The following is a 19,566-nucleotide window of genomic DNA, read 5'->3' on the forward strand; positions in this document are numbered from 1 at the left end:
CGAAAAGGAAATGACCCCAAGGAGGGGAATTCAAAGGGAAAAGATCAATGACAATGCCTACAAGATTGACTTGCCAAGTGAGTATAATGTTCATAATGTTTTCAATGTGAGTGATCTTTCCTCTTGTGTTATAGGTATGCCTTTAGATTCGAGGACGAATCTTCTCCAAGAAGGGGAGGATGATATGAACCCAACGAACACAAGGCCATTCACTAGGAGTCAAGCGAGAGAACTTCAAGAGTTGCATGCCTTGTTCATGAAAAAGGAAGCCCTGGAGGAGATTGGAGAGAAGACTTCTCAAGTTTACAACGTTTGGGAGTTGGCATTGGAAGAGTTGCAAAATGGCTAAAAGTGCAACTATGGGGCTAAGATTGCAGTTGGAGGTCATACTTGCAAGTTATGAGACTTTGGATGCAATTGAAGACCCATGTGGGTATTTTCGCAAAAGAGCCATTTTAGGGCCTTTTGGTGTAATTGGCATTAGTACAAATAGTTCTTTTCATCCATTTGGAAGACTTAGCTTGAATATTGTGTGAACTCAAATATTGAAAGATTTTAGTTAATAGATAGATTGTTTGGTTACCCACACTAAGTGTGATTTCGTTGTTGCAAAGTGAATTTGCTTATCCATTGAATTCATCTAGATTGCTCATTTGTGGTTTCCAATTGGTGTCTTTAATTGATTCAAATTGCTTTGGTTCTTTTGGTTGAATTCATAATAGGAAGGTCTAAGTTTCATATACTTAGATTTGCCTTATAGGATTCATTACTAATTGGGTCAAGTATCTATCCTCTATTCTCCTTAATCCCCAATTATTCATCTATCTTTAGTTTTCCTTTATTTTTGTTTAATTCTTCGAGTTTCCTTAGGTTGAATCTTATCAAGGTGACCGAAAAGGTATGTTAAGGCTAATCCCTTTCTTTCAAAAGGCATGATTCCTGTGTCATGATTCCATATATGTTTTCATAACTTTCTTACTTCCAAAAGTTAGAAGTTCATGATTCTCAAAAGCTTCTTATGATGCTAAAGATGAGATGTTTTCTATGATGAACATGATGATGATGACTTTAATTCTAGAAATTCCAAAGCTTATGATTTTAATGCTATTATGAGATTATTGAGCTTATTTCGTGATTTTCTCAATTTTATTCATTGTTGTAGATCTCACCTTATGATAATTGTTCCTTCTAGGTGAGATATAGCGATGGTAATTATTTCATAATATAATCGGATGTTACCGACCTTATGTCACTCCGATAGAGTTGTAGCTTTTATTTGGGCTCTATATATATGTGTGTGTGTGTGTGTGTGTGTGTGGGATATGGGAAAGAGGGCGAGGCATTATATACGCATAGCCATCTGATCGATTGGTATATTATGATATCGTTCCAGACGCGGGAAATATGGATAAATGGATCGGGCTACTCGTTCCGCGGCAATACATATATTTATATATAATGATGATATGATATATGGATCGGGCCGCACATTCCGCACAATATAAAATGTTTATGGATCGAACACACGTTCATGAAGACTAATTTATATATATATATATATATATATATATATATATATATATATATATATATATATATATATATATATATGAGGAATGTTTTTTTTAAAAGAAAGCTAAGTGTTGACACCTAATTTTCACTGCGTAGAACATATATTTTAATTTTCATATTTTTCGAGTCCAAGACGGAGTACTGACGCCCTTAAAAAAATAAAAAATTTAAAAACCCCGAAAAAATTGCAAAAACTGACGTTTAATTATTATTTTCATAAAATTAACAATTACAAGAAATTACGAGTTATTTACTTTTACAAATTTGGTTTAAAAAAAGATACACAACCCGCTCCGTCTAGCTCGGGAAAATTGTTAATCAAGATGACGTATGAATTACTGCTCATTTTGACCGCGTTTTTCACACTTTTAAATATTCTCCGGAACTATATCAATATTAGACTCGTTTCGAAGCTAATTTTCTAAATTTACGAGTTTTTAAATTTTTAATTAGCCTAAAATAACTATTTAGTTGGTTATACGTGGTTTATATTATTTAGTTATTAATTAATCTAAATTAAGAGGGGGGTTTTAAAATTAACTTTTAAAAAGCTTGAGGGGATTTGTTTTAAAAAAAAGGGGGGTGAAAGTTTGTCAAACTTTCACCCCCCATTCTCATTTTGACGGGCCCGACCTTTACTTCTCTTCTTCAGGCGATATTGATGGAACCTCTAGGTTTCCGCCTCCATGGCTGATTTCATGGCCATTCTCGCCGGAATTTCGACGTGTTTTGTCCAAAATCATGAGTAGTCGTAATTTACAGGTTTATTTTCCTTCGAATTTTACGTCATATGCTCGATTGACTCATTTTTTCGGGGATGTTACCTGGGTTTTCTTTGCGATAGAGTTGCCATGGGCGGGAAATCGAGTCCTTAGCCATCTTGTGCACTCAATCACATGGAAGTAAACACCCATTGGGGAATTTCCCGATTTGGGTATGGTTTAAGGGTTTCTATCCTATTTTTGTATGATTTTACTATTAAAATTCGTTGTTATTTGTCCTATTTGATGACTAGGTGTACTATTCTGTTGATTCTGATTTTACGAGATTTTTGCTTAAATTTTTTGGTACAATAAGCTGTATTTTTGTTGTATTGTGTGATGTGTACCATTTCTGATTGGTCATGGTACTAATTGTGGTAATTTTTTTGAAAAATTCTGTTGTCCTTTGCAAAAATTTGAATTGTTTGAATTTAAGGTTTAAGATTTGAGGGGGAATTGGTGGAAAAGGATTTTTATACCCCTTTGCCCCCTAAACACTATTGGATCACTATAAATAGCAGGCCATATGGCTGCTGAAAGGGGCTCTCTCTCTCTCTTTCTTTCCGGAAAAATTCCTAAGTTAAAAAATAACACTAAGTGTTCTAGCCTACAAAATACAATACATATATAAGCATACCACTGATACTAGACATACCTCTTTATCAAAAAAAAAAAATATATATATATATATACTACTATCTACCTTATACATAGAGAAGACATGAATTTTTGAAGAAGAAAGGGTTTGTCATCAAAGGTTTTCAAGTGTTGTTTGAAGTTTTGATTCCAACCCCCTACTTTGATCTTTAGGTTGCCCTTTAAAAAGGTATTCTCTTGTTTCCTTACCTTTATTGGCTCTCTTTTGTTACTTTGTTATGGGTCTGTTGACTGTTTTATTGAAGTATAATGGCTTTAGTCTTGTTTAAATTCTGTTCTTTGCATATCTAATGTCTAAATGGTTATATGATGTAGTGTTATGCTTGTTTAGATTGTTTAATTGTAACTTAGACTTTTAAAACTCTATGTAAAGATCTTTTTGTTAAATATGCCTAAGTCAAGGTTGATTATGTGTCTGGAATCTTGTTCTAACTAGTAATGACCTAAAAATGCTTTTGAACCTAAGATCCTGCTATTTCTTCTGTATTTTTTGTGACTTATGGTTTGGTTTGAGACTGTCCTTACTCATTATATTGATCTATGTGTTGCTTTACGTGTAAGACTAATGTACAGTCACACTTTCCTCTTGTTAAGACTAAAACTGAATAAAAATTGGCATCTCTAAAAGTGTAAAACAAGACCTTTGTTTGGTTTTAAAGGTTTGAAGAGTAGGCTGCAAAACCTTTATAGTTATCTCTGTGCCTTTGAAAAAAGCTTTAAGTTTGATGTCTATGCCTTTGCGATTACTGGTTTCACTTAGCCTATATAGTAGGCTCACTCTTGAATCTATTTAACTCTAAACAATGTGAAAATGGCTCTTTCCAAATCTCTTTGACAGTAATATATTAATGATAGTTGAGATGCTTTAAAATTGATTTTTATGAGACTCATAACCTGCTCACTAGTTGACTTGTAATCTAGAAGTATTATATGTGTTGTTTTCTCCTAGAAATTGGCTGTGAAAGGGCAAAGTGAAGGTTTATAGTAAAATTGTGTCTTTTGTTTAAGATTGGGAATGAGAGGGATAGGAAGAAGATTAGTGTCTTGTGATTCCTGAATCTTCTTGTTTTCTGTGATTGACATGTTGCTCTCTCTCTGCTAAGTGACTAAGCTAATTACCCTATGTGTTTCAAACTCTCATTATGTCATGATCAACCATAGCCATGCTATCCCCTCATGTTGGTGTAATCACTTGAAGACTAAAAAATGAATTTTAGAAGCTGAAACCATACTTAGATGATCCTGTTTGCACTTAACCTCCTTGTAATGTTAGCAACTTGGCCTTTGTTGATTTTTTGGAATTCATTTTTGTTTACTGAACCATCCCCTGCACCTAAGACAGTGCTATGAACACTTTTTGTCTTAGTTTTTTCAGATTTTTTTTGAAACCTGTCACCATTTCTATCTGAAGTTTCCTTTCACCTCTGATTTGCTTGTGGCTTACAAACCATTGGTCTTGTATAGTGTTGTGTTGGTTACTTATCTGCAATATTCATGACTGGTTTATCACTTATGATCTGTATTCATACTTGGAATTGTTATAGCTTACCTAGTTCTCTTTACCTGATATGATCATGTAATGGACTTGGTGAAAAGAACCTAGACAAGGACTAAAAGTTGTTTAAAGGACTGAGTATGACACTTGCTTTTGAAACATACCTCCCTCTTATTATTTTCTTGTGAAATCTGAGGTGGCCTCATATGTGTTCTTACCTCCCCTATTTGCTTGAGCTATGTCTGATACTGTCAAAGACCTAGGATAACATTCATGCACCTATGGTGAATCTTCATAGACCTTCACTTGTATATGTGGTTCTTTTTTGTGTAAATTCAGGAAATAGAACCAACTTATAGGGTCCTAGAGACTTTGTTGATAGCTTGTTATACTTGTTATGTGCTAGGGTGATTCTAGGGACTTGAAATGGTTAGAAGTTGATCATCATAAAACTTGACTAAAACCTGGAATGCTTGCTGAACTTGCAGACTTGTTTACTTAGTGTTTGGACTTGCTTAAGGTTACAACTAGTCTAAAATGGATCAATACTTTGTTGCTGATTCTTGTCTTGATTACTCTGTGTGTTCAATAAAAATCCTGCTTAATTCTGCATTGGTGTTTGGACCTATCTGTTTAATTCTGGGATTGAAACTAAGTTAAAACTGTCATGTTAAAGCTCTGCAATGTTTCCTATAAGACTGGATATGTGCTAAAGTGATCTTAAGTGATTATTTGTGACCTTTGCAACTTAAGAGGGGATTAAAACTAGAACTTGGGAGCCTGAAAAAATAGCACAAATCTGTGATATGGCCCAGACCTACTTAAAGTTAACATTGGTTTAGGAGAAGCCACCTAGATCTGCTACTTGATTCTGTGACCCTTTATTTTGACATGAATGAAACTAAAAAAAAAAAGATTTTTGCCATTAATTAACTTAAGAATGATCTACAAGATGAATTCCTGGAAATCATTTAACATTACATGCTTCGATTAAGACTGGCCTAGTCACTTGTTTGTTTGCCTGTTTGCCTTGTCTTGTCATTCTTGAACTTTGCTAGGCATAGGAAGATAAAAAATGATCAGTCCTAAACCTGTTTAATGAATTTGAGACTGTCTAGGGGGAAAATTAGTTAAAACATGAAAATTGTGAGATTTGTAGTCTATTTTGACCCAAGAAGAGTTCAAGTAGCCTAGATTTTGTGTGCATTTGTTGGCTTCACTTCTGGGAACCAGTATAGCATCTATGCCTTTTCTTGTTTGCTTCTTTGACTTGGTGTGACATGATCTTCCTCTATTCTTTCTCTGCATTGTTGTTGTTTGCCCCCTATCACAATAAATCCTCTATGGTTTCTGTTCTTACTGTTGTGGCTTCTGTGTTACTTGCAACTTCCTGATACTTTACCCTACTTGGTTTATAACTTGACACCTCCCTAGACCTCTGTTTGCATCCTGGGATCAGTGCTGAGACCTTAGATTGAATCCAAATGAACTATAGTAGCTTCTTTGAGTGTCGTGGACCACTGATTAGTCTTGTTAACTTTCAGAGACCCCCTATGCCTTTAAAACCCATTAGAAGTCCAAAATTTGGGTTAAAAAATGAAATTTCTGGGGGTTCTATTCTAGTTTTGATTTTTTGGGAATTGAAATGATTAAGTGGGATGTATATCAAGTATATTTGGAGGGTATGCCAATAAGGTGTTGCTCTCCATTGAATGTATATTTGATGTATATCTAGTGTATATAACGACTTTTAATTAGAAAAATGGGGTAGTATAGTATATCATGTATACCACCCTTTCGACACTTAGGAAATTTTTTATGAGAAAAATGGCTTGGGCTTGATCCAGTTATCCGCGTTTCCATGCTTGACTTAGTATTACTACTATTTTGAGTCTGTTTTTACTTGGGCCGTCTGATTATCTATGTTGTCAGTTATAATAAATGGGCTTGGCCCAATAATGTTGTGATTCATTTTTGGCTATGTAATGATTATTCTAGGCTTTAATTTTTTGTAGTTAGTTTAATTTATGAGTGTATTCTAATGTCTTGTATACTCGTTGTATCTTTGTCCATCCAAACCCGTTGGTGGGCCCCCCACGAGGCCCACTAATGTATCTAGATCGAGTCGAACGAATTCGGAGCAAAATGGAGCATACGTATGGACTTAGGGACAAACTTGCATAATACTTTCGTTTGGGCTTGGTCGGCCCAAAATCCTTACTCTTTACTTTATGCAATTTAAATTCATATTTGTGCCTTTAAATTCAAGATGTTGGAACCCTTATATGATTGTCATACAATTTAGAGTCGCTAAAACTGATCTTTTACTAAATTCAAACTCGGGTAGAAATCGGATAAAAATGGACCAAGACTCTTTTGGACTTAGAACGCTGTATTTGGGAAGATTGATGGGCTAAATTGACATTATTGAAACTTTGGGGACTGAGACTGCCTGGGACCGTCCTGGACTGTTTAAAACTTATGGGCCGATTCTGGATATATTGAAACTTGCGTAAATATATATAAAACTCGTTCAAACATGGATTAAAATTTGGCTAAGTATAGAATATGATTGATAGATTAAAAATAAATAACCTAGTATAACCAATTACAGTATATATATAGTATAATAGTATGTCTAAAACTATTTTTATAAAACTATTTCCATAAACTTAAAATACTTTTTTTTTCAAAAATCTTTTTGGGTGGACTTACGTAGAGTCCTACCTAGGCTAAGAGCCTTCGGGTATTAGCTTAGGTGTTCAAGTCCGACACCCACGCTCAATTTTGAGCAGAATTATACTTCGACGATTTCTTAAAAAATGAATTTCTTGCATGTAAATGACACTCTTTTATTGCGGAAATCTAGACTTAAGCAATTTTTGTCAAAAAATAATTTATAATCATAAGGTAAACTATTAGAACCATTAGGTAAACCGCAATTGAGCGGATCCTTAATACTGGGGTGCCTAACACCTTCCCCGGGGATCACCAGAACCCTTACCCAGACTTTGGTAGATTAGGTTTCTTTTAAATAATAGTTTTAAATGAACCCTTTTCGAACTGATTTTTCTAATTTCCTAAAAATTAGGTGGCGACTCTAAAATGTATCCTTTAGAGCACCATTAAGTGGTTGGCGGGTTTTTTCGACTTTCCCGGTACGATTCACAACCGTACTTCCCCGGGACACCTCCCTCCTTTTATGAGGTATGTGCGAGTCGGTTAAACTTAGAATTCCCAACGCCCGCTACAGATGGCGACTCTGCTGGGGACAATCTAAGGTTCTAACCATAAGGGTTCCAATATTGTTTGCCTTACGTGATATAAATTGTTTATGTGTTTAAATTTTCGCAAAATATAACTGTCATTCATGCATGCATACTCCGCCACTCCTGGCATTTATTTTTATTTTGTCCAAAGGATGACGACGCGGGATGAGCTGCGGTCATACCTTCACTAAAAAACCTTTAATATATTCTTTGGAGGTCTCTAAGGTCGAGTGGGTATGCGGTCATCCCACAGCCTTAGAGAACCCACCCCCAGCTTGTCCGCTTGGGTAACCTATGTCATTCGTTTGAAAACCACTCTAGAATAATTAGCGTAGAGCGAAGCCAAATCCTTACTGATATAGCGCATATTGACCATAGACCGGTTTGGGTATCTCAGACCTACCTGAATCGGACAGGAAAGACACCCTACTGTGTTTAGACGGTGTGAAAATCGGAAAACACTGCATCCCACTATTTGCTATTTGGAAGCATTATTGTGCCGAATGTGAAATAAATTGTTGTTCCTGGGGGCGGGGAACTAACAGTGTTTTGTCTTGCAGATGACTCATGATGTGCAGTTTGATATGGTTGTGGCTCCGCCACCAGGTTTAGTGATATGGTGGAAGGGCTTGACTAATGATCAGAAGAAAGAAATTAAGAGTTGTGTAGGGCATCTGCCTTCATTAATGAATATGATCGGGGATCCGGGTCTGCTAGAGATCATTACCGGATATTGGGATAACGACAGAATGGTGTTCAGATTCGGAGAAATAGAGATGACTCCCACTTTGGAAGAGATTAGAGATGTTCTGGAGAGTGTAGGAAGTGCTAACAGATCCAAAAAGAAACTGGCACAAAATATCCTTATCCCTCACAAACCTACCCCAAAAGAAATCAAAGACATGTTTGCTGTCAACAAAGCCGATTGGGCGCAAGGACCCACTATAGCCTTTAGAGAGTTATATGGGAGGTATTCATCCAAACAGGGGTACGAGAACTACATCCTTGAGTTTTCATCACCCCAATCCTGGGAAGCCAATCAAACACTAGCCTTTATCACTTGTTTGTTAGGAACCATGGTCTTTCCACAAAATGCCTCACTGGCTATTGACACCCGGGTTGTCTTTGTTGCCCATGTTGTTCTTAGGGGAGTCACAACAAATGGGGTTACCAAATATTTTGACATCACCCCTATTATCCTATCAGACATATACCGAGCTTTGGGAAAATGTCGTGACCATTACTATTATTTCCAAGGGTGCAACCTCTTAGTCCAATGGTGGATACTTAAGCATTTGGATAGGAATGGCTTACCTACTCGCCGAGATCCGGCCCTAAGAGAGGATGATTTGGGAGTTGCTGCTATGCCTTGCGGGGTTCAGGATAAAAAAGGATGGGCTCACATCTTTTCCAGATTGAGAGAAGAACACATCAGATGGAGGGTACCTGATTTTCATTCCAAAGCTGTTTGTGTTAAAAGCCGTAGGCGTCCATACCTACCACTTATGGGCATTAGGGGGATCAGACCCTACGCGCCATTGAGAGTTCTTAGACAGTTTGGTATGAGACAAGTTATCCCAAGTGTGGGTAATATGGGAGAGTTTGTACGAGATTATGAAGAAGGTCGCATCGAGGGAATAAAAGATGCTCAGAAAGATTGGAAGAATGTAATAAGAGAAGATGAGTTGGATAAGGATCCAAACAATCCAAGTCATGATGAAAATTACTATGAGTGGCTTAGGGTTGAGTTAGCTGACCTCCAGGACCATATCTGTACAAATTCCCCAAAGATAGGGAAGCTGCGAATGCCATCCAAGTTAGGAGAATGAAACGGCGAGTAGAAGGAAGAGAAATGGATCATCAAGCAAAGATAGAATATGATCAGAAGATAATTGAGAGCTTGACAGACGAGGCAGATGCTTCATTGAAGAGCTTGGAATGGCTTGACACTTTTGTTAAGGAAACCATAGATACGGGGACATCATTGCCGGATGATCAGAGGGGTCAATGGATCGGGACAACATTGATGCCAGCACATGTAGCCATTCAGACTGCCCTTCGGAGGGCCAAGAAGGCGCGAGATGATAGAGAGCAGATTTCTGTCCGTGAAGTGGACTTTTCCTGATTACTGCATTTACTTTAAAAGCCTTGTAATCCCACTTGGGAAAATATCATTAATGAAAAGGAAGGATTTTATTTTTTGGGAACAATACATTTATCTTACATATGGCACAATTTTGCTTCATACGTTAGTAGCCTCGGAGCAACGAGGTATAGGAAAGCGAATTATATATTGCCTAAATGCTTACTTGATATAACTGCTTTGTGTGAAAAATCATATACATTGTCAAAATTCTTGATTGGTCCACATTCCGGCCACTGCCCAAAAGAAAAACCAAGAAAAAATAACCATCAAAACAAATTTAGATCCACTTTTAAAAGGTTGATTTGCTAATAGGAAATGGAGACTCCGGACAGCATGAGTGCAACTTCGCCCTACGTCAACCTAGTCAGTGACGACGAGGGCACAGAAGCAGCGAGTGAGAAAAACCGACAATGGGATGAAAGAATGGCCTTAGCCACTGCCAGAATGAAAGAGGCTGTACAAACCACTAAGGCGGCCAATGAGAAAATGAAAGAAGCAGAAACTCTCCTAGCTTATGTTGAGGAACTAACAAAACAACACCCCGCCAATCGGGTAAAATGGGGGAAGACGCCTGAAGCACCGCTTGGGAGTTATATCCCACTTAGCCAACAAGAAGGGCTTGACCCCATACCATATGGAGAAGACGAGTTACTTATCCCCAACTTGAAAGCTTATGGAGACCCACGCGACTCTCAACTCGAGGAGCCTCCTGTGTCATGCACAATTGTTCTTAAAGGCACAAGATCACACAACTGGGGTGCACCAGTAGAACTGTCAAAACAAGAACTTTTGGAAACTTTGGGGAACATTGGGGTGTACGCACAAAGCCCAAACCTGTTACCACCATGCGCTCCTTCTATGGGTTACAGAAAATGCCTCTACCACCGAGGTCAATCAGGTCATACCGCCAATGAGTGCGTAGCATTAGAAAGAAAGCTTATCCAATGGATTGATCAGGGGAGGATTAGCCAACTGTGGGGGCCCCACTCTTTCCTGACTCATGACCAAAGAAGAAATCACCCAGAAAGGATATCGAAGGTCAGGTTCTGGAGAAGTGATTTTTCCAAATTTGAGGAGTCATATGCCAGGATTCACTCTTTACTATGCAGCGTGAAGAAGATAAGGGCAGTTCCCCAGATCTGCCAGGGTCACCCAGGGTCCTCGGAAGATAGAATTTTCTTATATCACCATGGCCGCCCCGGCCACGACATTGAAGAGTGTGTAGACTTCAAGCTCGAACTAGAACACCTCGTGAATGAAGGCCATGTTTGGATTGTCGCAGGAAGACAAGGATAGAAGATGAAGACGAAGAAGACAATGAAGACTTGCTTAGTATGGTTGGGTAGAAAAACATAAGTATCCCTTTACTGCTTTCAATAAGATAAAGTATCCCTTTCCCTTTTTATGTAAATGGAACCACGCCGACCTGATGTCCCATTGGGGATACGTGGGAAGCCTATATAAGGCCTGGTCAGGGTAGAAAAAATTAAGTTTCGGGTAGCATAGGAAAAACTTTTCTGTGTATGCCTGAACTACGGATGGACCTGATTTCCCTTTGGTGGGATACGTAGGCAGTCTATTTAAGACTCGGTCCTTTTATAATAAAAATTTAAATCCCCCTTAGTATAGGATGGGTAGAAGCAAATCAACCATACAAACTATTTACCGCAAATCAGACCAAAAAACCCTGGAATGTGAATCAATCAAGGAGTTAAAACAAAGTATATGATTCTATGTGCTATAAACTGCAAACAACGTGATATTTTGTGTTTCGTGCTTAAGCCTAACGCTAACTTGAAAGCTTTTGAGTTGTTTTCTCTTATAGATAGGGGTCGATTCGCTGGCACCAATCACTCGATCAAAAGCTGCCGCAGCGTCCTTAAACCCTCAAGAAGAAAACATGCCTGAAACTCCACCACCAAACATAAATGCTTTAGTAGAAGGTACCCCAACCGCGGACATAGCCGGAATGCCTCTGGAAGAGGCTGTCAGTCTACTGATGAGACAATTGGCTGAGGCCAGAGAAGAGGCGGACCGTCTAAGGGCCGAGAAAGAAAACACTACTAATACTGAGGCTAGGAGACCTCCACCCACTTTCCCAAATCTGGATTTACCAATTCCCGATCACTTTCCTCAAACCCAAACTGGGGCCACCTTCCAGACTCCACTACGCCAAAATACCACCCATGTGGGGAGCTCCTCCCACCATACCCCGGCATTTCAAACACCGGTTCGCGCAACAAACGCAAATGCTTATCAAGCCCCTCGGGCAACAGGAGTTCCGGTGACTCATCCCGTACAACCAAATGTCACTTTTCAAGAGCATGTCACCCATATTGACTCTTCGCTAGAATTGGAAAATATGGAAATGTTCTTTGAAGCAAGAATAGACAAAATAGAGAAAGAGATGGGCAAGAAGATTGCCGAGCTGGAGCATGGCTCCAAAAAGAAAGAAGGGTTGAGGTACTCTGATCTGTGCATCCATCCAGAATTTAGGCCTGCCTGAAGGCTTTAAGATTCCCAAATTTGATCATTTCAACGGGTCGGGCAACCCTAGAGCCCACTTAAGGGCTTACTGCGATCAGCTGGTCGGAAGTGGCGGAAATGAAGCCCTGCTTATGAGGTTGTTTAGTCGAAGTCTGTCAGGGACAGCTATGGAATGGTTCATTTCTCAAGATATTAGCCGGTGGAAAACATGGGAAGAAATGGCGAGTTCGTTCATGGAAAGATTCCGCTTCAATGTGGAAAATGTACCTGATCGCTTCTCGTTGGAGAAAATTCGTCAGAAATCAACTGAAACCTACCGAGAGTATGCTAGTCGCTGGAGAGATGAAGCGGCACGTGTACAACCTCCTATGACTGAAGCTGAGCTGGTAGCTGCATTCATACGATACCAAGAAGCCGATTGCTTTGATAAAATGATAACCATGAAAGGGAGTTCCTTCGCAGATATAGTTGCTGTGGGGGAAGATATCGAAGACGGCCTTAAAACCGGCAGGATTGTTAGTGTACTAAACAGATCAGGTGCGACGGGCACCATGAGTGGCAAAAAGAAAAGAGAAGACATCGCCTGTGTTTCTAGAACTACTAGTCCAAAAAACCAAGGAAAAGAAATAATCCACAAAAATCCAGATAACTACCAATCACCTCCACCAACCAACTACACAATCACCTCACCCTAATATAGCCCAATGACCGTGTGCTACGCACAACCCGACTACCAAGCCCCACAACCAAACTATCAAATACCAGCACCAAACAACCGAACTCCACGACCAAATTATATAATGCTAGCACCCGATAACCAAGCTCCACAAAATAGGACTTTCCAGAACCAGCCTACGCGGGCAAACTATGAGGCGCCCCAAAGGAAACCTATGAGAGCATTCACCCTCTGCCAGAATCGAGGACAAGTCTATTTGCCAAGCTAAGGGATGCTGGGCGAGTAAGTGTCGTCCCACCTAAACCTGCTAACCCCACTGATCGATGGTACGGCCGGATCTCACTTCTGCCTATCATTCTAACCAAGCTGGCCATGCCACCGAATATTGCATAAACTCGAGACACAAATTACAGGACATGATTGACAATCGTGAGCTCATCTTAGAGCCAACACCTCCAAATGTGGACACAAATCCGCTCCCAAAGCATGGAGGGAACCAAATTCACATGATAGAGAGAGGTGATGAGTGGGAAGAAAGCCCAACTATAATTCGTCCAGATGTTGAAGGATTAGAGAGCATTGTCGCCTCATTGTCACTACAAGAGCGAGAAGAAGTGGTAGACCCTCTGACAAAGGGATCTGAGATATCTGCCATAGCCAAAAGAGAACCTTTCGTGCTCAAGTACTCCTCAACAGTTGCTCGAGTTCACAACGAACCGTTCATACTCAGAACATCAGGATCAATTGAGAATGAACCCTTTGTGATCAAACCACCGCACCAAATGATGATCAACAAAGATAAAGAAATAGTTGTTGTGGTTCAGGGTATGACCAGGTCAGGAAGGTGTTATGCCCCAGAAGAACCTGTGCCCGAAGCGCCTCGTCGCGAAAACCCTCAGAAGAAACCAATAACTGAAGGTGAAGCTGAAAATTTCTGGAGGCAAATGCCGGTCAAGGATTATTCGATTGTTGAGCACCTGCATAAAACTCCTGCTAGGATATCGGTAATGTCACTACTACTCAGTTCATCCCAACATCGTTTGGCCTTGATGAAAGCCTTGGATGAAGTCCAAGTACCTGCCGGCACCACAAGCGAAACATTGGCCGAAATTGTGGGGTATGTTGTGCGAGCTCATAGGTTGTCATTCTCTGACGATGAATTACCAAGGGAGGGGAAGTCCCACAATAAAGCCCTGCACATAACAGTCAAATGCCGTGACAAAATTATTCCACAAGTACTGATTGATGGGGGAGCTGGGCTGAATGTATGCCCTGTGACGACTCTGAAACAGCTCGGATATGATATTGGTAAAATCCGCCAGAGTCGGACCAACGTAAAAGCTTATGATGGTGCAACCAGCGACCCGATTGGAGAAATAGATTTACACATACAAATAGGCCCCGCGGAGTTCGTAGTGGAGTTTGTCATCATGGACATCAAAACAAGCTATAACCTATTGTTGGGCCGACCTTGGTTGCACGCCGCCGGAGTTGTAGCATCTTCGTTACACCAATCTCTCAAATTCATATGGGATGATCAAGAAGTCATGATTCACGGCAAAGGAAGTGTCCACAATTATCCAGATAACTCTGTGCCAGTCATAGAGAGATCACTAGCGGGCGCTGATTTTCACACTGTTGAGCTAGCCATGATAGGTTGTAGGGGAGATGATGAAGATATCCCTATGCCACTGGTCTACAAGATGGTTGCTACAACTATGATGAGGAATGGGTTTGAACCCGGGAAAGGTCTGGGAAAGAACTTACAAGGAATCAGAGAACCAGTAAGTATCAAACACGGGAAGTACCGGTTTGGGGTTGGATACAAGCCATGTCAAGCAGAAGAAGAGGAAGCAGAGTATGGACCGAGAGGTCCCGTTGAAATGAGAAAACCATTCCCTCATCTCTACCAATCCTTCACTACATGCCCATTGAGCCACAACGGCGAAGATCCAGAAGAGGGTTTGAGGACGCTGCTTTGGGAAGGAGAATGCGCAGCCATCATTGAAGAATGCTTTGAAGCATTAGAGATTCGCCCTGCTGAACCAGGAGAGACAATATGTGGATGGACTTCTACCCCGTTGTTCACTCTGCGGTAGAAAGAATGCTCATTTTCAGAAAAAACGGCGAAAGTCGGCTTTGAGGCCCGGCTTATCGCCTTTTCATGTTTTCTTATTTTTACATGTTGTTTAAATAACAGGAAATGGCTCGATGTTCCATTCTGAGTCAGGACCACCGTTTGTACTTCCCTTTTAAAATTTCAATGAAAATGCCTCAAAGTTTGTGATAAAACAAAATCGTTTTACTTCACCTATATAAGTATATATATAATATAACTTTATATCAATACATAATTAAGATTGCTTTTACATGATTAATAACCATGTTATTTTGTTTTACAGTAATAATACAGAGGCCACAAATAATGTCATGACATGTTACAAAGCAAGTGAAAATGACGATGAACAAAATGACGATCAAGAGGAAGAGATAACTGAACCGGAAGGGTTGATAGATGTCGAAGAAGAATATGAGAACAGACCCACGCCAAACCTAGAGGAAACAGAAGCAGTTAATCTAGGAAGTGAGGAGTTGGTGCGGGAGACTAGAATAAGTGTGCACTTGACGGAAGCTGAGAAAGAAGGGTACCGGAGCCTACTGAAAGAGTATGAAGATGTTTTCGCTTGGTCATATGCCGATATGCCAGGTCTGAGTACGAATATTGTTGCCCATAGGTTTCCAATCCTCGAAGGGTTCACCCTAGTGAAACAAAAATTCAGGCAGCCTAAGCCCGATGTCAGCATTCGAATTAAAGAAGAAGTAGAAAAACAGATTCAGTCAGGGGTCGTTGAGGTGACACCATACCCGACATGGTTAGCGAACATAGTTCCGGTACCAAAGAAAGATGGGAAAATAAGGATTTGTGTGGATTATCGTGATCTCAACCGCGCTAGCCCAAAGGATAATTTCCCGCTCCCAAATATTCACATACTCATTGATAACTGCGCCAAGCATGAGGTACAATCTTTTGTGGATTGCTACGCAGGCTATCATCAGATATTGATGGATGAAGAAGATGCTCAAAAAATGGCATTCATCACACCGTGGGGAGTGTATCATTATCGGGTAATGCCTTTCGGACTCAAGAATGCCGGCGCTACTTACATGAGGGCGATGACCGTTGTCTTTCATGATATGATGCACAAAGAAATTGAGGTGTATGTGGATGACGTCGTCATCAAATCCCGAATAGGTGAGGACCACCTTGAACATTTATAGAGACATCTACGAAGATTCTTTGGAATGCCCGCTGGAAAAATTACTAGGGTTCAAGTACGATTTGAAGTTGAATTCATCTTCCACACTTAAGAAAAATTGAGAAGCTTGGAGAAAAAAAAAGTTGAAGACCATTCGGCCATGGCTTGAAAATTTGAGGTCCAAAAATCTCCATCAAAAAAATAATTTCTTCTAGCAATCCCAACCATTGAAGGGTCCTTGTTAACGTGGAGTTGTTGTTGGAATCAACAAACCTCTCGTTTTCATCATTTACAACCCTAGCCAAGTTGTGAAGTTAAGAAGAAAAGGTAAGGTTTAATCTTGTTTTTATATGTTATGGATGGTTTGTGTATGTTGTAGTATGTAAAAATGGATGAAACTCATGAAATATTGCATGTTGAAGTTGAGCCGTGTGTATGGCTTGTGGCCGTGTAAGTGTGTGTTGTGTAGGAGTGACGAATTAATTCTATTTAGCATGTTTGGTTGTTGTACTGTGTTGAAATGGATGAGAATCATAAAAGTTGTGTGTTGGGGTGGTGGTCGAATATGGGTCATCTTGTATGGCAAGGGATGAATTAATATTCTTTAGTGTTTTGGTTGTTGTTGTTGTTGTGGTTTCTATGTTGATAATGAAAGTTTAGTGATTCAAGTTGAAATTGTAAGTGTCGTGGGCTGATTTGGAAGTAACGTGATTTTAATGTAGATTTCATATTTGTGAGAATGACATTATTAAAGTGTGGATTGTTGGTGTAATTCATGAATTTTGGAGAGGAATGTGTTGTTGTTCTCGGGTTTGGGGTGGTTTCGGGTGAAATGGAGTTTTGGTTGGGTTGTCTTGAATATTGTGTGGGTTGTTTAAAGTGTTCTTGAATCTCGTTTGAATGCTCTCGGATTAGTACTTGAATATGTAAGCGTTGATGTTGGTTTGAATATATGCAGTTGAATTGAACATAATTGGAATGTTGTCGAAATATGTGGAGAAGAGTTACTAACGTTAGAATGCATTTCGAATTGATTATTGATGTTGTAAACATGGTTGTTGGTATTGTTGTTGAAGATTTAGCCGAGTTGAATTCTCGGGGGATGTTGAATTTATAGGGGAAATGCGCGAATTTACGCGTAGATAAAGTACTAGTTTGGAATTGAATTCTTAAGCGCTTTATAGCTAATATTTGGTATCAATGATGTTGTTGTAGATCTTGGGGAGCCGAGACTTAGGTTTGGATTAGCTTTGGCCCCGGAATGAGGTATGTAAAAGCGTGTGCTATGCTGGCATGTCTTAGTTGTGGTAGGCTATGACACGAGTATCGACCGCCTTTATCTTATCCTTTGCTCCTACTCTTTGCTTCCCCACCCAGGGCGCTTTATCCACCATTATCTGTTATGCTTCGCCTCGTATCCTCGTTTCCCGATCTCGTTACGGTGGAATAATAACGAACTTTAGCAGCGACAACGCCACCGTTTCTGCTGTCGCTTCGAACTTGGGTGCCTTATTACGATTAATGCTGCCTTTGTCTTAGTAACTTGATTCTTTGGGTCACGTATCCACCGATACCATCGTGTACGGGATATCCTACACTGTCCACATATACATATATTCAATTAACACTAACTGTTACAAAATACGTCCGACGTTTCGGCCTGTCTAGTTCTAGAGGCACGTGACAACGACTGCATCTCTTTTCCCGAGCTAATCCTGCGTCTTACACGTCCTCTTGGAGTCTCCGTCCATCCATATATTCTTGTTTTCCTTGAGTTACTCTTAACTACTCATTCATCCCTTGCATCTCAATTTGTGAGCTTACCGGATTTCCTTTCGAGAAGTGCTTTGGCTCGGCCAAGTGCTCTCTGCGCTTTGAAACACGCTTAATCAACTTGTTGGAGTCGGTGCCTTAATGTCGATGTTTTCACGTCCGCTTTTTCACATGGCCTTTACTACTCGATGCGGGGCCAACCAGCTTTACAATTTCCGGAATATTCTTGTGTCGTCCTTCTTCTCACAAGTGACCGTTTTGTCCTTTTTAATTCCTGATAATGGCACCTTCACACTTTGCATGTATGGCTATTTTCTGTCACAGCGTACGACTCACGCTGTGAGAACAAATATGTTCACCCGTCTACTTTCTTTCACCGCTAGTATCTGTTTCCTGTGTACTACCAACGATGCGGGCGCCTCCCCCGAAAATCGACGGTTAATATAGGGGATCTTGTCTCCTGTGACTTGGCTCTGTCGCACGATCGCGTGGCCAGAAGAGGTCCTTCGTTTCCTAGTGTAGTAGCCTCGCATTTGTATAAATGTGGCCGGCTTAACAACACATCAACGGACTACTACGGACACGACTTTACGGAACAATCCTTGGTGACTTTGCTTTGATACCACTTTGTCACACTTTAATCTTGATCGAGGGTGTGATGGGCACCCGACCCGTAACCGGAGCCGAGCGAACCCGGCTGACTCTTACCACGTCACAATTTTTTTTTTTAAACTTTAAAGCAAACGTATTTAATAAGATTACTCATATATAATAAGGCTCTTTCATTGTCTTTAAATCAATTGAAAATATATAGCTATACAAAACTCATATCATAATGCCAAGCGACTCCAAAAAACCCACGACTGCGTACGACCGAGTCTCGCTTGTAATCGAAATCCTAGCACGTGTGCTACGGCTCGGCCTGCGCTCCGGAGCCAAATGGAGACACGCCCTTCGGCAGAACATCTTCTATGTTAACTTGGGTCCGTGCGGTGTGCTCGCATCAGAGCGCGGCCGAAGAGGTCGGTACGAACAATGTGCGAGTATGTAAGGCGAACGATGTGCAAGCATGGTAAAAGCGTAGAGGCATATAGTAACATAAAGCTGTAACACATGGGTAGTGCAGCCTTGAAAACATAGCCGGTGTCATGGGATAAGGTAACACATGCATGTGAGTGCCGCTCGGGCGGCAGAGCCATGCATGCCTATTTTTCACTTTTGAAGACGGTGTTTTTTTATTTTTTATTTTTAGAAAACAGATACTTTTAGGAAAACGGTACTTTTTTTTTTCTCACAGTTACGGACGCCGATTTGTGTGCAGGCTCCCTTATCACAGACGGTGTCCCAAGTATATCATATTATATATAAACATATCACGGACGAGACGCGCGTGCGGGCTCTCCCGTAAATCCCGCGTCCCGGGCATCCAACGTCTCGGATGATAAGCCGGTGAATCGGTGGACACGGTTGCCT

At 40.3% G+C, this 19,566-nt stretch overlaps 1 protein-coding gene across 1 annotated transcript; it reads left to right on the forward strand.

The window, feature by feature from the left end:
- The first annotated feature begins 13,386 nt into the window (after positions 1 to 13,386).
- On the forward strand, positions 13,387 to 16,342 carry LOC132046138 (uncharacterized). Its single transcript, XM_059436688.1, has 2 exons — positions 13,387 to 15,158; positions 15,466 to 16,342. The coding sequence occupies exons 1-2, from the start codon at positions 13,387 to 13,389 to the stop codon at positions 16,340 to 16,342; spliced, it is 2,649 nt and encodes an 882-aa protein (XP_059292671.1).
- Positions 16,343 to 19,566: the final 3,224 nt, after the last annotated feature.

This window comes from Lycium ferocissimum, unplaced genomic scaffold, assembly GCF_029784015.1.
Source record: "Lycium ferocissimum isolate CSIRO_LF1 unplaced genomic scaffold, AGI_CSIRO_Lferr_CH_V1 ctg9576, whole genome shotgun sequence".
NCBI lineage: Eukaryota > Viridiplantae > Streptophyta > Magnoliopsida > Solanales > Solanaceae > Lycium > Lycium ferocissimum.